Raw genomic sequence first — 27,137 nt, forward strand, 5'->3', positions numbered from 1 at the left:
TACAGTGTATGAGTTTTTCAAAACATCTGGCATTGCTTCAAAAATAGGTATAATTTTTGTTCAATTTTAAGAAATTTAAAGGCTGAGTAAAGGGAAGAAAGTGTGGAGACTGTTGGAGGTGGTTTTTGAAAGGGTGATCTGTGTTTTGAGCATCTTGTAATGAGGGCAGGGAAGAAAGCCAGGAAATGTGGAGGGAGACCTTGAGCTGAGAAGAGAACAGAGCCCCTGAAGTGGAAGCAGTTCAGGAAACTCAGAAGTAGAGATGAAGGTTCTTTGGAAAGCCTGGGGTTGGGATGAGTGTAAACAAATACATAACAGAAATGTTTCTTGGCTATAATTATAGGAAAGCTAAAACGAATTTTGAAAGAAGGCAAAACTAAACTTAAATCATCCGATATATATGACAAATATGTGCGGAAATGGTGGAATCAGAGTCCTTATGCATTGCTGTCAGGTTGTAAAATTGCAGTTTCTATGAAAATAGTATGGTGGATTCTTGAAAAAAATTATTTTTTGTCGGTCATGGGGTTTGAACTCTGGGTTTGAGGGCTGTCCCTGAGCGCTTCACTTCAATGCTAACACTCTACCACTGTGAGTCACAGTGCCACTTCCAGTTTTCTGGTGAATTGGAGATAGGAGACTTCCCTGTCTGGTATGGCTTTGAATCACGACCCTCAGATCTTAGCCTCCTGAGAAGCTAGGATTACAGGATGGAGCCACCAGCACCCAGCTTTCTTAAATTTTTACAGTTAGCTATATGAACCATCAATCCCACTGCTGGGTATATACCCAAAAGAATTGGAAACAGATTCTTGAACAAGTAAGTTCATAGCATTATTCAAAATATTCAATAGGTAGAAACAACTAAAATCGCCATTTAGAGATGATGGATAATATATGTTATGTACATACAATGGAAATTCTAATATGGCTAGGATTTATAAATTCTATATGACTTTGAAGACATTTTACAGGGCTGGAGAAAGAAAATTAACTTGTTTAATGGATACAGAATTTCAGCTTCAAAACTTGCAAAAATCCTGGAGATGGATGGTGGTAATAGTTATACAAACTTGAGTATAGTTTATGCTAGTCAACTGTATGCTTAAACATGACTTAAATGGTAAATGTTCATTTTCTTATGTAATTGTGTGTGTGTGTGTGTGTGTGTGTGTGTGTGCATGTGTGCATGCCCATCCATACACCTGTCCTGGGGCTTGAACTCAGGGCCTGGGCGCTGATCTTGAGCTTCTTTTGCTCAAGACTAGCACTCTACCACTGGAGTCTTGAGCCATAGCTCCATTTCTGGCTTTTTTTGGTAGTTTATTGGAGATAAGAATCTCACAGACTTTCCTGCCTGTGCTGACTTCAAACTGAAATCCTTAGATCTCAGCCTCCTAAGTAGCTAGGATGACAAGTCCAAGTTGGCCGTACCCAGGTTGATATGTAATATTTTACCACAACTTGCAGCAACTCCAAAAAGCATTATTTTCTATATAACATGGCATTATAGAACCTATTGATGGGTTAGATGGCTGCCACTGAGAGTATATAAAAGAAAAGATGAGGGCTGGGGATGTGCCTTAGTGGTAGAGTGCTTGCCTAGCATGCATGAAACTCTGGGTTCGATTCCTCAGTACCAAATAAACAGAGCACAGAGAGGCTCAGAGACAGTTCCCAGTCCCTGAGTTCAAGCCCCAGGAATGGCAAAAAAAAAAAAGGTGATTCTTGGCAGAGTTGGAGAGACAGGAGTAGACCCACAGACAGCAGCGTCACCTGCTTAGCACTGGGTCACACTCAGAGTAACCTAACCTTACTTCACCTTGGCAAAAGTGACTTTTTTTTTCAATGTTAGCAGATTAATACTGGCTAGATAACTTTCATTGAAACATTTAGGGCAGAATGGGAGGGTGTCATTCTATGTGGATGACTGCATCAATTGAGATAAGAAAATAAAACTATGTTTAGTGGAAACAAATGAGTTAGCTTTCTCTAAGGCCTGTACTGAGTAACCCATCTATGGAACATGAATTTAACACAGTATAAGGCAGTTATTTTCTTTACAGGCTGAATTACTGTTAATTCTCAACTCAATTTTGAATCCTGTGAACCTGAACCAATTATGTGTAACCATAACCAGCGAAAATTGGAAAATAATTAAAACTAGAGATTGGGTGCCCACTTTTGTTTTGATCCTATGGTCTATAGATAACACTAAATTGTACATTTTGAACTGTTAATCACAAGCAGAGATTGTTCCATGTGTGCTGATGTGATAATTGGCTGAAGTGTGGAAATCTGTGGAAGGTAAAATGGATCCATTGGGTCAGTCTTTATGTAGCTATGTTATGTTATCTTATCAGACTAAGTAATATCTCCAAGTGGTATTCCCTACTCAGAGGTTTCCAAAGTCTGTTATGCTTATCAGAATAAACCCTGGAGGCTGGGCTTTGTTAAGCTGTAGAGCACTCAGTACTAGCACTAGCAAGTTTAAGTCTTTGAGTTTAATCTTCAGCCCTACCAAAAAATTGTCATAATTAGTAATGGTTATTAGTGGCTGGGGATGTCTTCCTTTTATAAGGACTTCAAATGGAAGAGAGAAATCAGTTGTGTGGTCTTATAGTTCAAGCCTTAAATTGTTTTTATTCAATTTCTGTTGAATATTCCCCAATCGCAGTGGATTAAAGGAGTACTTATGATTTTGCTTCTCAAAATACATACAAGCCAATACAGGATGAAGGTTTATATACACCAAAGAGCTGGATAGCAAACAGAACAGCTGAATCCCATTCTGGCCACTGTTTCTTACTCTGTGGTCTGGGAGCACTACATCAGAATTAGGGTTTCCGGGGCTGGGAATATGGCCTAGTGGCAAGAGTGCTTGCCTCTTATGTATGAAGCCCTGGGTTCAATTCCCCAGCACCACATATATAGAAAATGGCCAAAAGTGGCGCTGTGGCTCAAGTGGCAGAGTGTTAGCCTTGAGCAAAAAGAAGCCAGAGACAGTGCTCAAGCCCTGAGTCCAAGCCCAGGACTGGCAAAAACAAAAACAAAAAACAAAATTAGTGTTTCTGGGCTCACTGCAGTCTGCTAACTTCAGATCTGAGGGTGAGCTCAAGAATTGTCATTTTAAGCAATTTCAGCAGGTGGTTTTGATGCACACAAAACTTCTAGAGCCTTGTTAAACTTCCCAATGTCAAAGCAAAACAAGCTATACATAGATCCCCTTTGTTTTCCTTCAGTGCACAGTAGGAGCTTTACTGATATTTGTACAGTGATTAAGGGTGAAGTGAGAGCATGTCCTTGGATGTACCCTACCTTTAAAGAGAAGTTTAGAGTCCTCTCCTTGCCACCGTTTATCTTGCTGGTGATAGGGCAAGGCACTTACTATTTTTTTTTCCAGAATAAAAAATAAGTATATTTAGAGAAATCTGACTTCTATCCTTGTTGCCTTTAATGTGTTCTCTGTAGATTAGCACTTCAAAAGTAATTTAACAAATAGCCATTTATTACAGTTTAGAACAAACGCGTAAGAACAAGTCACAGGCATATAGGGCAATGAATTTTCAACAAGATAAAATAAATTCAATAAAACTACTCACTTGGTCAAGAACTAGGACATCACCAGCATATCCAGAAGATCTTTCTCTTAATCGTCATTTATATCTTACCAAACTTAATATTGTCCTGACTTCCAGAATTATTGATGACTTTGCCTTGTTTATTGGCTTCATATAAGTGGAATCATATGGTATATATCCTTTTGGGTTTTATTTCTTTAATTCAACACTATGCTTATTAGATGCAGAAAGACACTTTTATTCTAACAGACTTTCCCAAGGTGATTTCCATGTCCTAATTCATACAAAATTATCTCTACAAGGGATTTTAAAAAACAAAACACCTTGTTTTCTAAATGTTTCAGCTAAATTAGGGCTGGTGTATATTTGTAATCCCAGCACTGGAGGGCTAAGGCAGTTGGAATGTGAATTCAACCCAGGTTACACAGTGAAAGCCTATCTTAAAAGAAAGAGGAAAAAATAATTCAGCTAAAGTCATGTGAGTACTTTCCTTTTTTTTAGTTGGTAAACCTCTAATAAAAAGGGCAATAGGAAATGAACACCCTTATGGCTTCCTGTGGTAAAGGCCTTCTGACACCACTCACCCACTCTTTTTTTCCTCTGGTTGGTTTTAGGGGGAAAGCTCTCTGTGGTCCTACCAGCTGAAGACATCTCAGAGTTTCTGCTAAAGCCATCCATATCTGCACTTGCCAAGGTGATGATAGCCAAAATAAAAATAGCATTTGTAACATTTGAGAAAAGTTAACAATTCTTTGGTTAACAAATTGCTGGTGAAAACTTTTATAAATGCCTTTCCTGAATGGTATACATTCTCTAGAATTACCTTAAAACAGAATCTCAACTACTGTAGCCAAGCTCTTGTTTGGTCAAATTTCAGCCTTCATTATGAAGCCAATACAAAGCTGGGAGCTGGTGGCTCACACCTGTAAGATCTGAGGATTGCCACAGTTCAAAGCCAGATAGGTAGGAATGTCCATAAGACTCCTTCCCCTCAAGCAAGGGGCTTGAACTCTGGGCCTGGATGCTGTCCCTGAGCTTCTTTTGCTCAGGGCTAGCACTCTACCACTTGGGCCACAACTCTACTTCCAGCTTTTTTTGAGCAGTTTATTGGAGATAAGAGTCTCATGGACTTTCCTGCTTAGGCTGGGTTCAAACCTCCATCCTCTGATCTCAGTCTCCTGAGATTAGCATTACACACCTGGGTCACCAGCGCTTCCCTGAGATTCTTATCTCCAATTAGCTAGCAACAAAACAAATGAAAAGGATGGCTCAGTGGTAGAGCATCAGCTCTGAGTGGAGAAAGCTATGCAAGTATTCAAGGCCTTGAGTTCAGTCCCTAGCACTAGTGTGTGCACCCATACATGCAACGGCAAAAATCTCTACTTGCTTTTTTTTTTTTTTGCCAGTCCTGGGGCTTGAACTCAGGGCCTGAGCACTGTCCCTGGCTTCTTTTTGCTCAAGGCCAGCACTCTACCACTTGAGACACAGTGCCACTTCTGGACTTTTCTTTATATATGGTGCTGAGGAATCAAACCCAGCACTTCATGTATACGAGGCAAACACCCTTGCCACTAGGGCATATTCCCAGCCCTTGCTTTGGTTTTTAAGAGTAAAAAAAGACTCCCAGCGCCAATGGCTCACACTTGTAATTCTAGCTACTCAGGTGATTGAGATCTGAGGATCGCAGTTCAAAGCCATATTGTGCAGAAAAGTCCCTGTGAGACTCTAATCTCTAATTAATCACTCAAAAACCAAGTGGCGCTGTGGCTCAAGTGGTAGAAACTAGCCTTGAGCACAAGGAGGCTCAAGGACAGTGCCTAAGCTCTGAGTTCAAGCCCTTCAACTGACCAAAAAACTAAGTAAAAAAAAAAAGCTTATTTGAAAATCACTTCATAGCAGAATAGACACTACAGTAAATGTGAAGTTTTAGGTTTTTGTTTTGTTTTGCCATTCCTGGGGCTTGAAGTCAGAGCCTGGACAGTGTCCCTGAGCTTCTTTGGCCACAGCGCCACTTCTGACTTGTTCTGTGTATGTGGTACTGAGGAATCAAACCCAGGACTTCATGCATGCTAGGCAAGCACTCTACCACTAAGCCACATTCCTAGGCCCATAAAGGAAGTTTTATAATATATTCCTTGTATTATCCATACTTAATTCTACATGCTTTATAACTTTTTAATTATGTATACAGGCTTTTACAAAATAGTTTCCTACCATGTAGCACAGACTGGCCTCAAACTCTTAATCCTGCTGCTTCCCAAGTGCTGGAATTATAGGGGTCTACCATCTGACTTTATAATTTAAAACAAAACATCTGAGCAGTAAACGGCTTGGCTCTGTTGCCTGCTAAACAGTGTGGAGAAGTGTTAGAAAAGCCAGCTATATTTGTAGTGATATTGCAGAGGTGCTGTGTCAAGAGCAACCGTGTACTTGCTGGTATCTACGTTGTTTACAGAAGACACATGTCAAGGTCCAGTTTTCAGATTTGCTTCCTCAGCAACTTAAAACCGGGATACAAGGTTCTGAATAAACATTTCACAGGTTGAATGATGGACAGAGTGCCACCTAAACTAATTTTCAAAGAGTGATTACTGCTATCGTTATTAATCCAAGAGACCAAAGTGCTAATCAGGAATTACTTGTCCAGCAGTTTGAACTGGTCTCTCTGCCCTCTCTTTGAATTTATCTGTCCACCCAATCCCTCAGTCCAATGATTCACTGTAAGTTTTATTTTTTGTCACTACTGGGGCCTCACGTATGTTAGGTACCCAGATCTGACCATTTTATTTTTATTTTGTTTTTGATAGAGGGTCTCCCTTACTAGTTGGCCTCAGACTTGTGATCCTCTTGCTTCAGCTTGTGAATTGCTTTAGAGTAATTTCAGTTTTATTTTTGTTTTAGTGAAAGGATTGGGGCTTGAACTTGGCTCTTCTCACTCACTGATGGCATTCTACTACTTGATTCATACCTCCACTTTTGACTTTTTGCTAGTTGATTGGAGATAATTTCAGATTTGTCTGTCCAAATGGCTTTACACTGAAATCCTCAGATCTCAGTTTCTTGAGTAGTTAGGTTTAGGGTAATTTTCTAAAAGCACAATTGTGACAAGGTCCCTCACTGGGAGGACACCCTCCTCTGAATCAGTATGAGTTCCTCATGTCTTTCCAGTGCATGTATGAATCTGTCTGTCCTCACTTCCGGTTTTACCTGAGGTGTAGTCTCTGCTTGTCCTTCCTATCATCCTATATTCCTGAAATCTCCTTCTAGCAAAATTTTATTGATTGTTAGCTCTCCTTAATTGTTAGCTCTTTTAATAATGCTCCTCACTTAACCTGATGAACCCTTTCCCCTTGGAACCACAGCAGTTCCCATACTTTGTTGTATGTCAGCCACCTGGAGGAGCTGGTACTGAGGAGAGCAAGGGTTAGTGTGATGGAAAGGTCTGGCCCTTCAAAGGAATCTGAAGCTCTCCTAATAACAATTCTTTCTGTCAATTCTTTTTGCCTTTTTTTTTAAGTTTAGTTTTGAGATATAGTGTTCTATTATTATCTGGGCTGCCCTTGGATAGCATTTCTCCTTCTTCCACCTTCAATAGCTGAGATTGAGAGGCATATTTCACCACACCTGACATTTTAATTTAATTTATTTAGTGCTAGTCCTGGGGCTTGAACTCAGAGCCTGAGCAATGTCCCTGGCTTCTTTTTACTGAAGTCTAGTACTCTACCACTTGAGCCACAGCACCACTTCTGGCTTTTTCTGTTTATGTGGTGCTAAGGAATCAAACCGTGGCTTAATGCATGCTAGGCAAGCCTTCTACCACTAAGCCATATTCCCAGCTCCATTTTTATTTTAGAAAAACTTTTTTTAGATAATTTTATTTTCCTGGACTAAGATCTTTCATACCTTATGAGTAGGTGGAATTACAGATGTATATTACCACACCTGCTCCCTCATGTGTGCTTTATCAGTTATGGGCCTTGAACTCAGAGCCTGGGTACTAGTACTCTACCACTTGAGCCACAACACAACTTCTAGTTTTTGAGAGGCTTATTGGAGATAAGAGTTTCATGGGGACTTTTCTGCCCTAGATAGCTTCAAACTAAGATCCCCATATCTCAGCCTCCTGAGTAGCTAGGATTCCAGGCATGAGCCAATGGCACCTGGCTTGTGTGCTTTTTTTGGTGATAGTGGGCTTTGAATTCAGGGCTTTAGACTTGCTCACTGGAGCCATACCCCTGGGCCTATGGTGCCTTTTCTTGCAGCATTTAATTTTTTCTGGCTTTTCTTCGCATAGTTGGTATATTTCATAACCCTCCTAATTAACTTAAAAGCTTCTATGGATCTTACTCATCTTTAAATGTAAATCCTTTATGTACTTATCCAACACAGTGAGTTTGAGCTGTAGTAAAGCATTGCTTATTGTGCAGAACTAACTGAGGTAAGAACTGAAAAATGGGCAGGGTAACCTTCTTTTGAGGATACTTCTAGCATGGAAGAAGCATGTGGCATCTTCAATAAACACAGATAGCTTAATTGGGAAAGCAGTGAGGATCCAGGGGTGAAAGAGTGTCAGAGATTCTTGTACACTTGGTTCTCACAAGATGCCAGAATCTACCATCTTTGTTCTACAGAAACAGCTGGTCCGTGGGAGCGAGAAGGCAGGAAACTATGTGATCACAAGGCTAGAAATAGAGCAACTATCCAGACGCACTGAGGGAAGCTGGAATGACTCACCCTGGTGTCTGCATATGTTTAGATTCTGAATCTGACATACTTCAAGTACAGTTTGGCCAGAGACAGGACAGACAGGGGGTCTATCCTAAATAGAACTGTGAATGAGAGTAAGGTTACCAGAACTGTGAGGATTATGTTCTTAGAGATAACTGGTGTTGATGTCAAATTCACCTAAACTTTAAACTCCTATTACTTCCCTTCTTCCAGTTCATCTCCTCTGGAGGAACCCACCATCGCTGACATACTCAATCATATACATTTATTGTTTCTATGTGCCAGGCTGTTGGTAGAACACATACATAGATGATTTATTCCCCATAACACATGCATACACACACATCTCCAGCTTTTTCAAGTCTGCATTTGGAATACTCCACTTTCAGTTTAATCATAAGAGAAGAAAAACAATCTGAACAGCGATTTATCTTGAAATTACTTGTTCTGTAACGATCCTATGTTCTTATTTCTAGGACTCAGTTGATTTCCTCTCTCTTGATTTGTCTTACAAATGTCAAAGTGAGGCGACTCTACCACAAAAGTTGAGTAACCTACAGGTAAGGTGATCCCTTTTCCCTATTAATGATGAAGTTCCTGAGAGCATGTTGGACATTCAATGCTTTGGCTAATATATTAGTGTGAACTGAACTTCCACCAACAAGCAGGCCTGCTGATTTGCATCTAGGAAGGCCTCCATTGAAAGCTTCTCAAGAGAGCTTAGGAATTTAGGCAGTCTTTCCACATCAAGATAATAAGAGTTAGCTTGTTAAGGTAAATATTCACATGGGCTTTTTGCTCTTGTGTAGAAATCTTTTGAGAATTGAAATTTCTGAGTTCATTGAGTTTTAAAATGACACCTCACTGCTGATAGTGATAGCTGCTGTTTTAGTTTATTTTATATTACAGAAACAAAATACGTGAGACAGCTTCTTTGGTAAAGAACATATGTTAATTTAGCTTACAATTCTGGTTATTAGAGGGCATGATATTTCTTTGACTCCTCTCTGATGAGGACTCCCCTGGTCATGTCATGTCAAAGAAAGAACACATATATGTGGAAAGATTTATATAGTGAAATAGAAAGCCAGACAGGGGCTAAGGTAGAGGTAGGATTTGAACTAGAGTTTTCTCATTCAAAGACGCTTACACCACTCTCCATGAAGTCTGAGAAGTTGGGAGCATGGTTATGAAGGTTACACTTTTAAAACTCACGGATGATTTTCATTTTTATAGACATCTCCTCACTCAAGCCTGAACCTCAACCCAGAGTCTATCTACATTTCTAGACTTGTTGGTGGGTCTTGGTGGTCTTGAGTAGCAATGTGGTGTCTTCATGGTTCCTGATGCCTATGAGTGGTCAAACCAAAGCTGAGCCCAGCCTAAGGGTTTCAGATGCTACTGATATTTTAAAACCATTTTGGTTCTGCAGATGCACCATGCCTCTGGGATTAGTGAGTAGGAGCACTGGAACAGCTTGTGCTTGTAGATGAGCTTCAGTGCTTCCCTTTTAACGTCAAAATATGTTCAAGACAATCTGCTTGTACTAGAGTGGGGCTAATGCTGTGAAGCCTCAGTCCATTACTAGCCAGCCACTGAGTAAAATAGTTTTTGGACAAACTTAGATGCCCTTTGTTATACTTCGCAACAGTTCTTTGTCCTCTTATTTTTTATTCAGGTCCCAAGGCTTGAACTCCGGACTTGGGCCGGGGCACTGTCCCTGAGCATTTTTGCTCAAAGTTAGCACTCTACTATTGCACTACAACTTTACTAGAGCCTCATGGACTTTCCTGCCTGGGCTGACTTAGAAGCACAATCCTCAGATCTCAGCCTCCTGAGTAGCTAGGATTACAGGCATGAATGAGTACCTGGCTTAAATTTTCTTTTCTTGGAAGTGGCACTGTGGCTCAACTGGTAGAGTGCTAGCTTTGAGCTGAAGAACTCAGGAACAGTATCCAGGCCCAGGTTCAAGCCCCATGACTGAAACAAAAATCTTTTATTTCCTTTTGTAATTTCTGTTTTTTCTCCCTTGTATTTGAAAGTGGAAGCCAGTTTGAGATGTTGCATTGGACGGTTTAAATGCAGTCTCAAAATGCAGAATGAAGTGGGGCTGTAGTTCAGTGAAAGAACAAGTGTGTTTTGTGTGCATGATGTCATAGGTTAAGTCTATAATAACAAAAAAGTCAAAACAGCAGCTGACAACTGAGCCAGAGATGAGACAGTCCTTCTCTGAGATTGTAGTTATATGCCTGATCTCATGACAACTGAGCCAGGGATGAGACAGTCCTTCTCTGAGATCGTAGTTATATGCCTGGTCCCATTTCCCACTCCCAGAACAGCAAAGAACAGTTTTTCCTGAGGAGAGGGGCTGAGTTGTATCCTGCTCCAGCTTTCCTTCTCACCTGTCCTGCCTCAATCTCAGGTGTCCCATTCTCCCTCTTAGTGGGCCATTTTCAGGGAAAAGGGGGCTGTGAAGGTAAAAGGGGGAGGCAGTACCCGAACAACAGATGCCACCTGCATGCCCTGCACCAAGCCTCAGGGCCCTCAGCTGCACTCCTCAGTGCAGTATTTACTTGCAGGGTGTGAGAACACTGTGATAAAGAGCGTGGGCACATGCTGGGGATATGGCTTAGTGGTAGAGAGCTTGCCTAGCATACATAAAGCCCTTGGTTCAATTCCTCATACACAGAAATAGCCAGAAGTGGGACGGTGGCTCAAGTGGTAGAGTGCTAGCCTTGAGCAAAAGAAGCTCAAGGACAGTGCCCAGGTCCTGAGTTCAAGCCCCAGGCAAAAAAAAAAAAAAAAAAAAAAAAAAAAAAAAAAAGAGCATGAGCACAGCTCTAAGTTCTGAATCCTGTAGGAGGCACTCTAGTTTCACAACCAATCCTCAGCAGGTTATATTCACCAGTTCCTTGAGTCAAGAGAGGCCTCTTAGGTTGTGCTAGCTCACTGGTGCTGGGATGTAACACACCATTCTACCCACAATCTGGATCATCAAGAAGAAAAAAACAACCCTAGTTCCAAAAGCATGCCACCCTCAGGGCTTGCCTCTCATGTATTGACCCTGTGCAGGGCAAGGATGAGGGCTGTATGGAGTTGCATCTATGAAGAAGGGATATTGTCACAAATAGCTATGAGAATATAAGGACACACTTGAGTCCTAATTATTTTAAGAGTTTACATTATATATTTAGCCAATTTACTGTTGGTTGCCTTTAATAGCTCAGGGGAGGAAAAACTGTGTGGGAAATGACCAAACCTGAACCTCCTAAAGGTAATTTAAAGAAAAAGAAAAAGCTGGAAGATAGAGATATTGCTTAAGTGGTAGAGTGTCAACCATGAGTGAAAACGCCAAGCAAGAACACAAGACTTGCAGAGTGCCAGTGGCTCATGTCTCTAATACTAGCTAATCATGAGGCTGAGATTAGAGGATTCCAGTTTGAAGCCAGCCTGGGCAGGAAGGTTTTTTGTTTGTTTTGTTTTGGTGGCCAGTCTAGGGGCTTGAGACTCAGGCCCTGGGCACTGCCCCTGGCTTCTTTTTGCTAAAGTCTAGCACTCTACCTCTTCAGCCACAGTGCCACTTCTGGCTTTTTCAGTTCATGTGGTGCTGAGGAATCAAACCCAGGGCTTCATGCATGCTAGGCAAACACTCTACTGCTAAGCCACATTCTCAGCCTGGCAGGAAGGTTTTTGAGACTCTTATCTCCAATTAATCACAGAAAAACACAAGTTCTAATCTTGAGCAAGAGGAACTCAAGAAGAGCAGCATCCAGGCCCAGATTTCAAGCTCCAGTACTGGCACACCAACAAAAGAAAAAAAAAAGTAAACATGTTAGCCGCTTAGACATAATTTCTTGATAATCAAGTGGCTAGAACAATGAAGTAATCACACATGCTTTGAAGTTTTTGGTGTGAGTGTATGCACACACATGTACACATGTATGCTTATGCACAGGAACTGGAGCTTAAACTTGACCTGGGTGCTGTCGCTGAGCTTTGTTGCTCAGGGCTAGTACTCTACCACTTGAGCTACAGTTCTACTTCTGCCATTTGTATGGTTATTTGGAGACAAGAGTCTCACAGATTTTCTTGCTCATGCTGGCTTTAAACTTTTTTTTTTTTCCGAAATGCAAAAGCAAGGCAAGGCTTTATTTAAGCGAGCTACAACTCGGGCCTCGTCCTACGGCTTTAAACTTTAATCCTCAAATCTCAGCCTCCTGAGTAGCTAGGATTGTAGGTGTGAACCACCAGTGTCTGGCAACCTGCTTCAATTTCATTTATTTATTTTTTATTTTTTTGGCCAGTCCTGGGGCTTGGACTCAGGGCCTGAGCACTGTCCCTGGCTTCTTTTTGCTCAAGGCTAGCACTCTGCCACTTGAGCCACAGCGCCACTTCTGGCCATTTTCTGTATATGTGATGCTGGGGAATCGAACCCAGGGCCTCATGTATATGAGGCAGGCACTCTTGCCACTAGGCCATATCCCCAGCCCCCTGCTTCAATTTTAACAATGACAGTTCCATTAAATTATTATTATTATTATTATTATTATTATTATTATTATTATTAGTACTACTACTATTTGTCTAATAGTATTATTACTATTACTACCACCAGTCCTGGGACTTGAACTCAGGGCCTGGGCACTGTCTCTGAACTTCTTTTGCTCAAGGCTAGCACTCTACCACTTGAGCCACAGCACCACTTCTGGCCTTTTCTGTTTATGTGCTACTGACTAATCAAGGGCTTCATGCATGCTAGATAAGCACTCAACCACTAAGCCACATTCCCAACCATCCTTTAACTTTTTATTATGGAAAATTTCAAACATATCCAGAAACACAGCAAGTAATACAATGAGCCACTATGAAGCCATTTCCAGGTTCAGGTTTGGTTGCTTCACCCATACTCCCCTCATTCCATACATTCACAGATATGGTGTTGGCAGCATCGTCTTGATGCTTAAGCTTGGTGGGCAGATAGCCATGTTCCTGATTCTAACATGTTGCCTAGCTCTCTAGGAGGTCGTAGGTATACCTGAGATGAAGGAATGGGAGCTTTAGTGGGAATGAGAAGTGTGACCTATGTAATTGAACAAAAGTGTAAATTTCCTTCAGAGTCTAGGCCAGCTTCTTTAGCTACCTGAAAGCTACAGGTCAGCTCTACAGGCAGAGTGTTGGTAGGTTTTTACATCTTGAAACACTATCCCCATTATCAGAAGTTACTTCCTTAGTAGTTTCAGTTCACTTGGCAGTCTATATCTTTTTCAGACCATTGAGCCCAAAGTGGATATTTTCATCTTCACCCTAAAACTTCAGGACTGCCCCTCTAGCCGGAAGAACCCTACCAGACAGTTTTTCAGCCTTTTTGAAGGTGAGTGAACTGTAAACCAAGAGGTTTTAGCTTGATGGGTAGCAATCTGAAAAGCCAGCCTCATGCTTCTCTGCAGATACTGCCTTCTGCTGATCCATGTCCCCATTGCCTCAACTTGCACATGGTCCCCTGGCTGGCACCTAAAGTACTAAAGACTTTCAGATTTAGGACCTGTAGTGCAACTTAAGGAACATCTTTTTTTTTTTTTTTTTTTTTTTTGGCCAGTCCTGGGTCTTGGACTCAGGGCCTGAGCACTGTCCCTGGCTTCTTCCTGCTCAAGGCTAGCACTCTGCCACTTGAGCCACAGCGCCGCTTCTGGCCGTTTTCTGTATATGTGGTGCTGGGGAATCGAACCTAGGGCCTTGTGTATCCGAGGCAGGCACTCTTGCCACTAGGCTATATCCCCAGCCCTTAAGGAACATCTTTTCAGTCAGTGTCTTAGTTCAGATTCTTGAGAATCTGCTCCTGGTCCAATCCAGTCAGAGGAGACCCAATCTTCTGTTAAGGCTTGAGGCTATGAAGATGCCACAGAAAGTGGCAGAGGGACATATGCTGTGTGCTCTGCTACTCAGTCCAGTCACCTTCACATAGGTGTGCGAGAAGTCCATGCTGTTCTACCTCCTGTAGCCCCTTCCTATGCTGTATGCACTGGCTCCATTGGCACCTCAGCTTGTCCATAGACACTGCTTCATACCTTCACTCTAACACTCCTTTGTTGGCAAAATGAGTACTGTTTTAAGATTTTACTTCTGGGTGACATTGATTAACATACATTGTACTCTTAACCTAACTTGCAGAATTGAAACCCCTTTGTATAACTACTTAATAAGATAATAATAATTACTTAGGGAGTAAAGAGGGACACAGAAGTGGATGGACAAAGGGTGAATAAATGCAGCAGTGGTCCTCACTAGGCGCTATGTGGAAAATGAACTATACAACTTGTGGGTGAGGACAGGAGGGAAAACTAGGAGAGAATGGGGGAAGTGGTGATGTTGTCTAAAAAGAAACCTACTTATTACTGGACTTATGTATATAACTAACCCCTCTGTATATAATAGCAATAAAAATTTTTTAAATACAATAATATTAAATCCTACTTTATGAATCATTAAAATGGTAACTTTTGTTTGTTTGTTTGGTTAGTCAAGGGGCTTGAACTCAGGCATGGGCACTATCCCTAAGCTCTTCAGCTCAAGGCTAGCACTCTCTCACTGGGGCCACATCACCACTTCTGGTTTTCTGGTAGTTAATTGGAGATAAGAATCTCATGGACTTTCCTGTCCAGACTGGGTTTGAGCTGTGATCCTTAGGTCTCAGCCTCCTGAGTGGCTAGGATTATAGGTATGAGCCACCAGAGCGAATGGTAACTTTTTCTTTTCTTTTTTTTGCCAGTAGTGGGGCGTGGTCTCGGCCTGAGCACTATCCCTGGCTTCTTTTTTCTCAAGGGTAGCACTCTGCCTCTTGAGCCACAGCGCCATTTCTGGCCTTTTGTACATATGTGGTGCTGTGGAATCGAATCCCGGACTTCATATATACAAGGCAAGCACTCTTGCCACTAGGCCACATTCCCAGCCCCTAATGGTAACTTTTTTTATGAACATTTAAATCACAAGTTTTATGAACTTCCATTCTTTACTGAGATTTGAGTTCTCTAAGTCAGCGATTCGCAAAGTTGCAGTATCTAAACCAGAAGCATCAGAATCAGCCAAATCTGGAAGCTCTTTGAATGTATCCTCTGACATGTAACTGTAAACCCCTCTGTACATCACTTCTATATTAACAGTAAAAAATAAAAAAATTTAAAAAGGAAATGGCTAGAAATGTGGCCTAGTGGTAGAGTCCTTGCCTAGCATGCACGAACCCCGGGTTCAATTCCTTAGCACCACATATACAGAAAAAGCCGGAAGTGGCACTGTGGCTCAAGTGGTAGAGTGCTAGCTTTGAGCAAAAAGAAGCCAAGAACAGTGCTCAGACCCTTAGTTCAAGCCCCAGGACTGGCAAAATAAGACGCATCTTCTAAGCCAGGTGTCAGGTCTGTAATCCTACCTACTCAGGGACAATGAGATCTGAGGATTGTGGTTTGAAGCCAGCCTGGGCAGGAAAAATCCATGAGACTCCTGCCTCCAGTTAACCACAAAAACAAACAAACAAACAAAAACCCACCAAAAAACAGAAGTGGAGCTGTGACAAGTGGTAGACTGCTAGCCTTGAGTAAAAGATCTCAGGAAGAGTGCCCCGGGTGCCAGTTCAAGTCCCAGTACTAGCACACACACACACAAAAAGTGAAAACATCTTCTAAGTCTTAACCAGCTCTGGATCAGAGACAGTGTGTGTGTACCCAGCAAAGTTAAGTTTTCACTTTACTCTGATTTATGCTGACATTTGAGAATTACTCTTTTTAAGTCACAAGCCGGTCAAAATGTCCAAGAACTTTTCCAGAAGGGAAGTTGGGTTTTTTTTTTTGTGTGTGTGTGTGTGTTTGTTTTTTTTTGCCAGTCCTGGTGCTTGAACTTGGGGCTTGAGCACTGTCCCTGGCTTCTTTTTGCTCAAGGCTAGCACTCTACCTCTTGAATCAGAGCACCACTTCTGGCTTTTTCTATAAATGTGGTGCTGAGCAATTGAACCCAGGGCTTCAGGTTCTGAGGCAAGCCCTCTACCACTAGACCATATTCTCAGCCCTAGAAGGGAAGTTCTTAGTCCATGGTAATTTCAAAAGCATTTGAAATTCAAACATATTGCTTGAATTTTAGTGGAGTTTTATTAGTGACACATATGTTCTTGGTTGAGTTACTCATCAAGTAAAAATTTCTCTTACAGCCATAAATCAAGACCAAGTGCTCACCATTGGGTTTGATATTAATGCATTCCTGAATTGCTCAAGTTCCAGGAAAAGGTAATATTACTTTGTATGTTGACCAATAACTGTGGTTTTTAAACTACTCTTCTGTTCTTTACATGAGAAATATTTGAGGGTTTTTGTCCTTGCCTCTTAGGCCAGCATTGTTATTCAACAGAGAAGGAGGCTCAGAGCAAAAGCCTGAATGAGACAATCTAGGTCCCACTCCTATAGCTTGGCTTCTCATCTTTTAAGTTACCCAGCTGCATACAATCAGCACTGCTGGAATATGAGTTTAAGACCTTGTCTTTGCCTTTTACAATGTTGAAGACAATGTGAATATGTGGAAGAAATGTCAGGTTAAAGTTTGTCTGACCAGCCTACTGAAGCTACCAGCTGCCCCTATTTCCCCAGTGTGAAATGTGAAACTTTTGTATAGGAGACAGTAAAGACAAGAAAACTTGCTCTTGTGAAAGTGTAACTCCACAAGTGTAGAGGCTTTCATCAACGATGGGGTTGCAGATAATATTTTAAGTTCCACTTCTGGCTTTTGATGATTAATTAGAGATTAGAGTATCATTGACCTTTCCTGCTTGGACTCACCTTTGAGCCTTGATCTTCAGATCTGAGTCTTCTGAGTAGCTAATATTACAGGCCTGAGCCAACAGTGCCTAGCTGCAGATAATTCCTTGGTAACTGAGATACTAAGGTTTATAAATAATATACCCTTATATAATTAGAGTCATTGGAGGTTATTTTCACAGTTACACCATGTCCTGTATGACATCAGCAGGAAAGGGATGGTATGGGAAACAACTTAGGAACTCCTCAGAATCTCAGTGTTCTGGGGGAATGTTTTACACATGCACTTTACACACATACAGTAAAACAGCATGGGTCAGAGGTCATCATCCACCATGCAGACCCTCCTCAGTGCCTTCCTATTCCTGCCTTCCCTCTTTCATCACTCAGCTATCCTGAGCCATAACCTTCCAGCGTCCATTCTGTCAACTTGTTTCAGATCAAAAGACTCACAGGGCTTCAGGATGTCAGGCTTTGTGCTGTGATTATAAGCAGTGTGAACAGACTGAAATCTGCTACACATATGAAGTCAGCCTAGGAAAGAAAACCCAGGAAACTGAAACAGTGATTGACCTACTTAATGATTCCCATGTAACTGAAATTAAAGACATGCACCTATGCCCAGCCAAGAGCTACACTTCTGTGTGACATATTATCTTAAATATATAGTATATATAATTAATGGACATAAATATGTACACACAGATGTACTGATACTTATCTGATACATATGGTTAAATACATAGGCTCTGTCCCATGGCTACAAGCTATGTGATCCCGGAGGCAGTACAATAGTCCAGAGTTTAGGCTTCCCTCTTGTTACTTTGTCATCTTTAACATGGTTGGATAGTTGAGCTTCTGACATTATGCGTATAATTCAGGCTGCATGAAGACCATTGTAGCCAAGGCTGATACTGTGTATAATAGTGGATACATACCACTAGTTCTATTGCTGAAATCTGCTGAAGCAACTGGTCCAGAAGTTACTCAACTCTGTGATTGTGTTTCTCCTTCTACAGGATGTAGAGAAAGGGATTGTAGCACCTATCTCATAAATTAGCTCTGAAAAGTAAAGGATACCACTGTAAAGTATACCAAAAGTAAAGGATATCACTGGCCAGCACAGAATCCAACTTGAATTAATGAAGCCATCATTATTAGCTGTGTTTTATAAATAATAAGCGTAGCACCAAAACTGCAGACAGTATTCAAGGGTGGTCTCATCCCAGAGTAATCATAGTACTGATATTCTCACACAAGAGCAGTAATCACTCATCTAGAAAGGAGTCATAAATAATGAGTCTTCCCAGCTAAGTCACTTCTTGCCAATGACTTTTTGGACTTAACCTTTCTTTATTGATTAAAAATGTTGGCCTATTCATTCCTTTGGGGACATTTGTAACTCAGAGTCATGAGTTATCTCCCTTTGTGTTTCTTCAATTCCACAGCACCTCTTGTTCTCTGACTGAGAGCCCAGCTTTTCAGACTGAGCAGCAGCAGGACCACAGGACACTTGGACCCTTGTACCCTGGCTCAGCCTACCAGAGGGTCTGGGAGACCTTTGGTAACCAGTCCAGGGTAGAAAGAGATTCCTTCCTGAAGGATGTTTTTCCAGAAGGTTTCCTCTGGGGTGTCTCCACAGGAGCCTTTAATGTGGAAGGAGGCTGGGCTGAAGGTGGGAGGGGAGCAAGCATTTGGGACCAGTATGGACACCTGAATGCTGCCATGGACCAAGCCACGCCAGAGGTGGCCAGTGACAGTTACCACAAGCCGACCTATGATGTGGCCCTGCTTCGAGGACTCAGGGCTCAGGTGTACAAGTTCTCCATCTCCTGGTCCCGGATCTTCCCTACTGGGCATGGGAGCAACCCCAGCCTCCAAGGTGTGGCCTACTACAACAAGCTGATCAACAGCCTGCTGGACTCCCACATCCAGCCCATGGTAACACTGTTCCACTGGGACCTGCCCCAGGCCCTGCAGGACTATGGTGGGTGGCAGAATGAGAGTGTGGTGGATGCCTTCCTGGACTACGCAGCCTTCTGCTTCTCTACTTTTGGGGATCGTGTGAAGTTGTGGGTGACGTTCCATGAGCCCTGGGTGATAAGCTACGCAGGCTACGGCACTGGCCAACATGCACCAGGCATCTCTGACCCAGGAGTGGCCTCTTTTAAGGTACTTCCCATTCCCTGAGTGCCTGCTAGTCAGGCCAATTGGTTGGAAGGATGTAATTTTGTCTTGCTCCTTTCCTCAGCAGGACTTTACTTTTGCTTCTTTAAAGGAAATCAACAGAAAGAAACCATACATTGTTAATCATCTTATTTTGCTCAGATACTGTCCTGGCACTTTAAAAATAGGTATCACATCCTCGGGATATAGCTACTGGGTGAGGAGTTGGGGGTTAGGATAAATGATGCCGTCATAATGGCATCACTTTTGGGTTGCAGACTACATTTCATTCCAAGTTATTCTGATCCTGAAAGAAATCTGCAGGCTGGAGTTGTAAGTCAGTGGTAGAGTCGTTGCCTCTCACACATATCCCCCACCCAGGACTCGGTATGGCAGCTTGCTTGCCAGATTTCCTTATTGCTCTGCTTTCAGATTATAAGGCCAGCAAGAAAGAAATCTTGCTCTTACACCTTCTGATTGCTGGGTAGGCACAGGTCCACCGCTGAATCTACTGCTGGGTCTCGGCTGGGGAATGGTGGTGACTGACAGGGATTTACAGCAACAGTTTTGTTGTTGGTGGTGGTTAAAACTCAGGGTGGTATCCCTGAGCTGTTTTGCTCAAAGCTAGTGTTCTACCACTTGAACCACAGCTCTACTTCCTGCTTTTTTGGTGATTAATTAGAAATAAGAGTCTCATAGACTTTCTTGCCTGCACTGGCTTTGAACAGCGACCTTCACATCTCAGCTTCCTGAGTAGATAGGACCCGTTTCCATTGCAGCTATTAAGGTACATGTCATTTTTCATATTTTCTTCTAGTCTTGGATATTTTTTTAATCTTCTTAGCATTCACAAGGTGGCTCAGGTTAGTGCTGATACCACACTTGACTTTGTATCATTAGTACTTCTCCTCATTTACATGGTCACAGTGATGGTTCCTAATTCTTTGTTAAAATTGTATTTATTTATTTATTGTTAAAATGATGTATAGAGGGGCTGGGGATATAGCCTAGTGGCAAGAGTGCCTGCCTCGGATACACGAGGCTCTAGGTTCGATTCCCCAGCACCACATGTACAGAAAACGGCCAGAAGTGGCGCTGTGGCTCAAGTGGCAGAGTGCTAGCCTTGAGCGGGAAGAAGCCAGGGACAGTGCTCAGGCCCTGAGTCCAAGGCCCAGGACTGGCCAAAAAAAAAAAAAAAATGATGTATAGAGGGGTTACAGTCTCATATGTAAGGCAGTGCGTACATTTCTTATCAAACTTGTTACCTCCTCCCTCATTTTTCTCCCACTTTCCCCCCACTCCCCAGATGGTTCCTAATTCTTGCCTAATATTCCTTTGGGTACCCTACCTGACCTGGGCTAGCTTAGAAGGGATGAGTTCCTTTTGGAAAGGAGTACAATTTGCCATTGGAGTTCAGGACTCAATTAAATACTAACATGAGAAAAACCAAGAGTTTGCCTTCCTATAGCATATTTTTGATAGGAAATTCTTCAGAAGGGTCATCCTTTTCAGATGATTAAAGAAGAAAAGGAATTAAGATTTAGCAAGGTCTCTTCTGCACATCAAGGATTTTGTTGTTCTTGTTATTTTGTGGGGGTATTACAGTTAGAACTCAGGGCCTTGAATTTGCTAGGTGGGTGCTATAATGTCCATACCTCTAACCTCCAGCCTTTCTTCTCCTTGCCAGTTGTGAGGCTAGATCTCAGGGTTTAACAATCTTGTGTGGCTTGCTTCTCCCTGCTGGTGCTCTACTACTTAAACCATACTTCTCGCTCAGCTTTTTGCTGTCTAATTTGGAGATGGAGTCTCACAGACTACTTTTCTCAGGGTGGTTTCCAGCTATTATCCTAGCGATCTTGGTTTCCTGAGTAGCTAGGATTATCGGCATGTGCCACTGGTGCCCCCCCACCTTTTTTTGTTTTTTTGCACTAGTTCTTTTCTTTTCTTTCTTTCTTTTTTTTGTTTCTGCCAGTCCTGGGCCTTGAACCCAGGGCCTGATCACTATCCCTGGTCTCTTTTTACTCCAGGCTAGCACTCAACCACTTGTTCAGAGCACCACTTCTGGCTTTTTCTATATATGTGGTGCTGAGGAATAGAACACAGTATTTCACGTATGCAAGGCAAGCACTCTAACATTAGGCCATATTCCCAGTCAGTAGTTTTTTTTTTAATTGTCAAAGTATAATACAGAGGGGTTACAGATTCATATGAAAGGCAGTGAGTACATTTCTTGTTTTACTTGTTACCTCCTCCCTCATCTCCCCCCACCCTTTCCCCTCCCCCTTTCCCCCCAAGAGTTGTGCAGTTGGTTTACACCAAATGGTTTCTTTTTTTTTTCTTTTCTTTTTTTTTTGCCAGTCTTGGGCCTTGAACTCAGGGCCAGAGCACTGTCCCTGGCTTCTTTTTGCTCAAGGCTAGCACTCTGCCACTTGAGCCACAGCGCCACTTCTGGCCATTTTCTGTATACGTGGTGCTGGGGAATCGAACCTAGGGCTTCATGTATGGGAGGCAAGCTCTCTTGCCACTAGGCCATATCCCCAGCCCCCATATACCAAATGGTTTCTAAGTGTTGCTTTTTGAATGGTTTGTATTTTTGTTCTTTGTCTCTCGATTTTGGTATTCCCTCTCCCTTCCCCAGTTCTTTTTTTTTTTTTTTTTTTTTTTTTTTTTTTTTTTTTGGCCAGTCCTGGGCCTTGGACTCAGGGCCTGAGCACTGTCCCTGGCTTCCTTTTTGCTCAAGGCTAGCACTCTGCCACTTGAGCCACAGCGCCACTTCTGGCCATTTTTCTGTATATGTGGTGCTGGGGAATTGAACCCAGGGCCTCATGTATACGAGGCAAGCTCTCTTGCCACTAGGCCATATCCCCAGCCTTTTTTTTTTTTTTTTTTTTTTTGGTTTTTTTTTTTTTGGCCAGTCGTGGGCCTTGGACTCAGGGCCTGAGCACTGTCCCTGGCTTCTTCCCGCTCAAGGCTAGCACTCTGCCACTTGAGCCACAGCGCCGCTTCTGGCCGTTTTCTGTATATGTGGTGCTGGGGAATCGAACCTAGGGCCTCGTGTATCCGAGGCAGGCACTCTTGCCACTAGGCTATATCCCCAGCCCCCTTCCCCAGTTCTATTACCCATATCAGACAATATCCAGGGTACTCAGATGTAGTACAGTGGTAGTGAGGTTACAGCCACAGAGAGAAACAAAACTAGACAAACCACTCAGTCAAACAAACTGACCAGGAAAAAGAGGGGAAAAAATGTAGACCAAGTTCACATGGCATGTTGAGAATAATTACAACAGTGGTGGCTAGTCATGGTAGGAGACTAAAATACCCCAAAAACTACACTCAAATGACCACATAAGAAGATGCCAAGTGAATGAACTCCATGTTATGGGAACAAGAGTATACCACTAGTTATTTTTAAGATAGAGTATTACTTTCTGCCTGGGTGTATGCCTGGGTGACAAGCCTATGTTAGGCTTCCTGTCTTAACAACAGTTCCATGCCACTTTACTTGGCTCTTGGTTGAAAAAAGGGTATCACAAATTGCTTTGTGCTTGGGTTGTCTTCAACTCATGATCCTCCTGATCTCAGCTAGGATTATATGGGAAAGCTACCAGTGTCAACTTATTTTTGTTGTTGTTGTTTTTTGTTTTTTTGTTGATCCTGGGTCATGAACTCAGGGCCTGGGTTCTATCACTGAGCCTCTCTGTGCTCAAGGCTAGTGCTGTACCACTTGAGCTACAGTACCACTTTCAGCATTTTCTGAGTAGCTTGTTGGAGATAAGCATCTCATGGCTTTCCTGCCCAGGCTGGCTCTGAACCACAATCCTCGTATCTCAGCCTCTTGAGTAGCTTTGAGGCTTTTTAAAAAACAAAATAAATTCTGAGTAGCCCAGGCTGATCCTCCCTGCCTCCGTCTTCCAAGTATTGGGATTATGGGTATGTACGATCATATCCTACATACTCCAGGTTTTTGGCCAGTGCTTTGTATGCACTAATCTTAATCTTTCCAGATGGACCTATGATGATCCGCTTCTTATTAATATTATATACTTTGTTTTTATAAAGTTTGAGTATGGAGATATGAAAATATATGAAACTTTATAAAGCATTATCCAGGAATATGTCAGTGTATTATCTACTTCTAACAGACCAGAAAGCTGAAATTAAGAGACTAGATTGTATGTTTACAGAGCAGATTAATTGGTAGCAGAGTCTAGATTTTCTTGTAAATTGTTTATCCTAATACCCCCTTTTGTCTGCTTTTCTGTGATATTCTACCAGAGAACATAGATGACTTGTAAGACCATGGAGTTATGTATACAGAGAGATTGTGGAATTGATATAGAAAGGAAAACAAGTAGGCTAAAGAGGTCTCCCTTTTTCAGTTGTTCAGAATTGAGTATGGAGGCAGAATGTGTACAATAACAACAGCAGACCTAGATCTGATTGCTTCGTTTATGTCTTAGCTCTTCCTTCCCTTTCTTCCTTCCTTTATTTTTCCTTCCCCCCTCCGTCCCTCACTTCCTTCCTTTTAGTCCCTCCCTGCCTTCCTCCCTCCTTCCTTCCTTCTTTCTTCCTGAAGTAGGGTTTCACAATTAATTTAAGCTGGCTTGTAACTCAAGATTCTCCTGCCTCATCCTCCTTTGTGCTGAAATTACAGGTTTCCTCCACTGTGCACAGGTCTGTCTGTCTGGGTCTTACATTCTCAAATGACTCCTAATTTCAGCCTTGTAGAGTTATTATACCACTATGGATCTTGTCTTTTTTATATGTAAAGTGGTAGTAAAAATTATACTAGCCCCATGAAGTTTGTATGAGGATTTCATGAAAGAATCTATTGAGCAGTAAAGGCTCAATATGTGTTGTTATTGATACTGAGCTTGTTGATGCTGTTGGTATAAATATGCTGATACTGAGTTGTCCATTTTCTTGACTTGTTAACATTGGTGTTGAGAATGTTAACAGCAACATTATTGATGTTGCCTTATGGTCATGAGGATTAAGTTCTTTTTTTTTTGGCCAGTCCTGGGCCTTGGACTCAGGGGCTGAGCACTGTCCCTGGCTTCCTTTTGCTCAAGGCTAGCACTCTGCCACTTGAGCCACAGTGCCACTTCTGGCCATTTTCTATATATGTGGTGCTGGGGAATCGAACCCAGGGCTTCATGTATACGAGGCAAGCACTCTTGCCAATAGGCCATATCCCCTGCCCGAGGATTAAGTTCTTTACATTGTGGTTGACTTGATGTTGTTATTGACTTCCTGACATTGTTAGCATGAGTTTGTTGATTTGTTGATGTTACTTGTTGCCTTATAGGATAATGGTCTTAATGTTGTTGAGTTATTGAGGACTTGTTGGAATTCATGTTGTTAGGTTGACATTGTCAGTCTTCATTGACTTGTTGACATAATTGACATTAGTATTAACATGTTGCTGTTGACTTGTTGGCTTATTAGTGCTGTTGCTGACACCTTTGATATTGGGCAGTATATTTCTGTCTCCATACCAGGTGGCCCATTTGATCCTCAAGGCTCATGCTAGAACTTGGCACCACTACAACCATCACCATCGCCCACAGCAGCAAGGCCGTGTGGGCATCGTGCTGAATTCAGACTGGGCGGAGCCCCTGTCTCCAGAGAGGACTGAAGACTTGGCTGCCTCTGAGCGCTACTTGCACTTCATGCTGGGCTGGTTTGCACATCCCATCTTTGTGGATGGAGACTACCCAGCCATCCTGAGGAGGCAGATTCAACAGAAAAATGAACAGTGCCCCAGGCCTGTGGCCCAGCTCCCTGAGTTCACCCAGGCAGAGAAGCAGCTCATAAAAGGTTCTGCTGACTTTCTGGGTCTGTCTCATTATACCTCCCGCCTCATCAGCAAAGCCCGACAGCACACCTGCATCCCAAGCTATGAGAACATTGGAGGGTTCTCCCAACATGTAGATCCTACTTGGCCCCCAACCTCATCTCCTTGGATTCATGTGGTGCCCTGGGGTATACGAAGGCTGTTACTGTTTGCATCTGAAGAATACACAAGAGGAAAAGTTCCAATCTACCTGGCAGGGAATGGCATGCCCATAGGGGAAAGTGAAAACCTTTTTGATGATTCCTTAAGAGTGGACTACTTCAACCAGTACATCAATGAGGTGCTCAAGGGTAAGCATAGTGAATATACTGATGATTGGAAGATGATTGGCTTTTCTCCAAATCTTCAACGTTCTGATCACTAGGACAAATACAATCTCCAGGGAAACAAAACGAAAAGCATATTGGAGGCAATAGTGAGTAGCTCTTCCCATCATCCTGTTAACTTCCTTTCCCAAAGGCTTGCATCCTCTCCCTCCTTCCTTTCCTCCTTGCCCCCCTCTTGCTTGCCTGCTTGCCTGTTTTTGGCAATACTGAGGTTCATACTTAGGGCTTTGCACTTACTAGATAGGCACTCTACCACTTGAGCCATGACTCCATTTCCTTTTACTCTTAGTATTTTCGAGAAGCATCCTGCTTTTTTTCTATGCCAGTCTGGACCATAGCCCTCCTATTTATGTTCACCACTGTAGGTGGGATATCAGACATGAAATCACCATGCCTGGCCATTTTTGTTGAAGTGGGGTCCCAAGTACTTTTTTGCCCAGGCCAGAGTAGAATGGTGATCCTCCCCACTTTTGCCTCCCACATAGCTGGCATGAAAGTCATACATCACTAATACAGTCCTCAAATTGTTTTCTTCCAGGTTGGCCTTCAACTATAATCCTCCTGTTATGCTAGGATTACTAGTGTGATCCATTGCACCCAGATGTTTCCTATGTGTTTCCCTAAATGTTTTCCCCACCTTTCAGTTTTCTACCCATTTACATCCTAGCTAGGCATCAAGCCCTATCATCTTTTCTTTTTTTTTTTTTGCCAGTCCTGGGCCTTGGACTCAGGGCCTGAGCACTGTCCCTGGCTTCTTTTTGCTCAAGGCTAGCACTCTGCCACTTGAGCCACAGCGCCACTTCTGGACTTTTCTGTATGTGTGGTGCTGAGGAATTGAACCCAGGGCTTCATGTATGTGAGGCGAGCACTCTACCACTAGGCCATATTCCCAGCCCAAGCCATGTCATCTTATGAGCACAATATTGAGCAAACATCCTTTCCACAGAAGACTTCTTTAAAGAGGGATATAGGCAGACAATTGTATGGTGATAATGGCACATAGCTGCTTAGGACAGGACTCCAACCCATTAATTCCTCCCTTATTGCCCCAGCCCCATTAATCTCCATCTCCTTTACTTGGCTAGAAAATTTATATTTCAGCCTGGAGGCATTAAAATACTTGCTTAGCAATAATAAGGCTTGGAGTTTAAACCTCAGTCCCACCCAAAAAAAAAAATCTGTATTCCATGTCATTGATTGTGATCCAATTGGCTCATATCTACAGTTTCATTCTTATCATTTGTACATCTTTTTATTCCAAGAAGAAAAGGCTGATAGGTGGGTTGTATCTCATAAGTCTCTCAATCACAGTTGGTCATGCCCAGCTGTGTTTCCAGAGGGCTTCAAGGTCGAAGAGATTTTAAAGCTTGACCCCTAGCATTCCAGGAAGGACAGTTTGTGAGGTCAGACACCCTCTCCTTGATCTATATGTTGGTTGTAATTCTGTCATTACTTTAAGACATTATCTCAAGTAGTAGTTGTTTTCTTCATAGGACACCAGAAAGAAACACAATCTAATACTCTGAGTGATTGACACCCTCGAGTAGGCATTGAGAAGAACCAGAAACCTTTCTACTCTGCCTTATTTCTTCAGTCTGCCCACTAGCTATGATTGTTTTATTCATCTTCATGTCCCTAGAATCCAGCACAGGCCTGGGATGTTAGGTGATTACTAACTTATTTA

The 27,137-nt window shown here is 42.4% G+C and overlaps 1 protein-coding gene across 1 annotated transcript in view; it reads left to right on the forward strand.

Annotated features, from left to right (window-relative positions):
* The window catches only part of Lct (lactase), a 60,431-nt gene that overhangs the window by 8,413 nt on the left and 24,881 nt on the right, over positions 1-27,137 (forward strand). Inside the window, exons 2-7 of the mRNA XM_048345553.1 lie at positions 4,196-4,275; positions 8,786-8,869; positions 13,578-13,680; positions 16,501-16,576; positions 18,550-19,273; positions 24,772-25,417. Coding sequence (XP_048201510.1) covers positions 4,196-4,275; positions 8,786-8,869; positions 13,578-13,680; positions 16,501-16,576; positions 18,550-19,273; positions 24,772-25,417 — 1,713 coding nt within the window. The remainder of the gene's footprint in view (positions 1-4,195; positions 4,276-8,785; positions 8,870-13,577; positions 13,681-16,500; positions 16,577-18,549; positions 19,274-24,771; positions 25,418-27,137) is intronic.

The sequence above is a fragment of the Perognathus longimembris genome, chromosome 4 (genome assembly GCF_023159225.1).
Source record: "Perognathus longimembris pacificus isolate PPM17 chromosome 4, ASM2315922v1, whole genome shotgun sequence".
Lineage (NCBI taxonomy): Eukaryota > Metazoa > Chordata > Mammalia > Rodentia > Heteromyidae > Perognathus > Perognathus longimembris.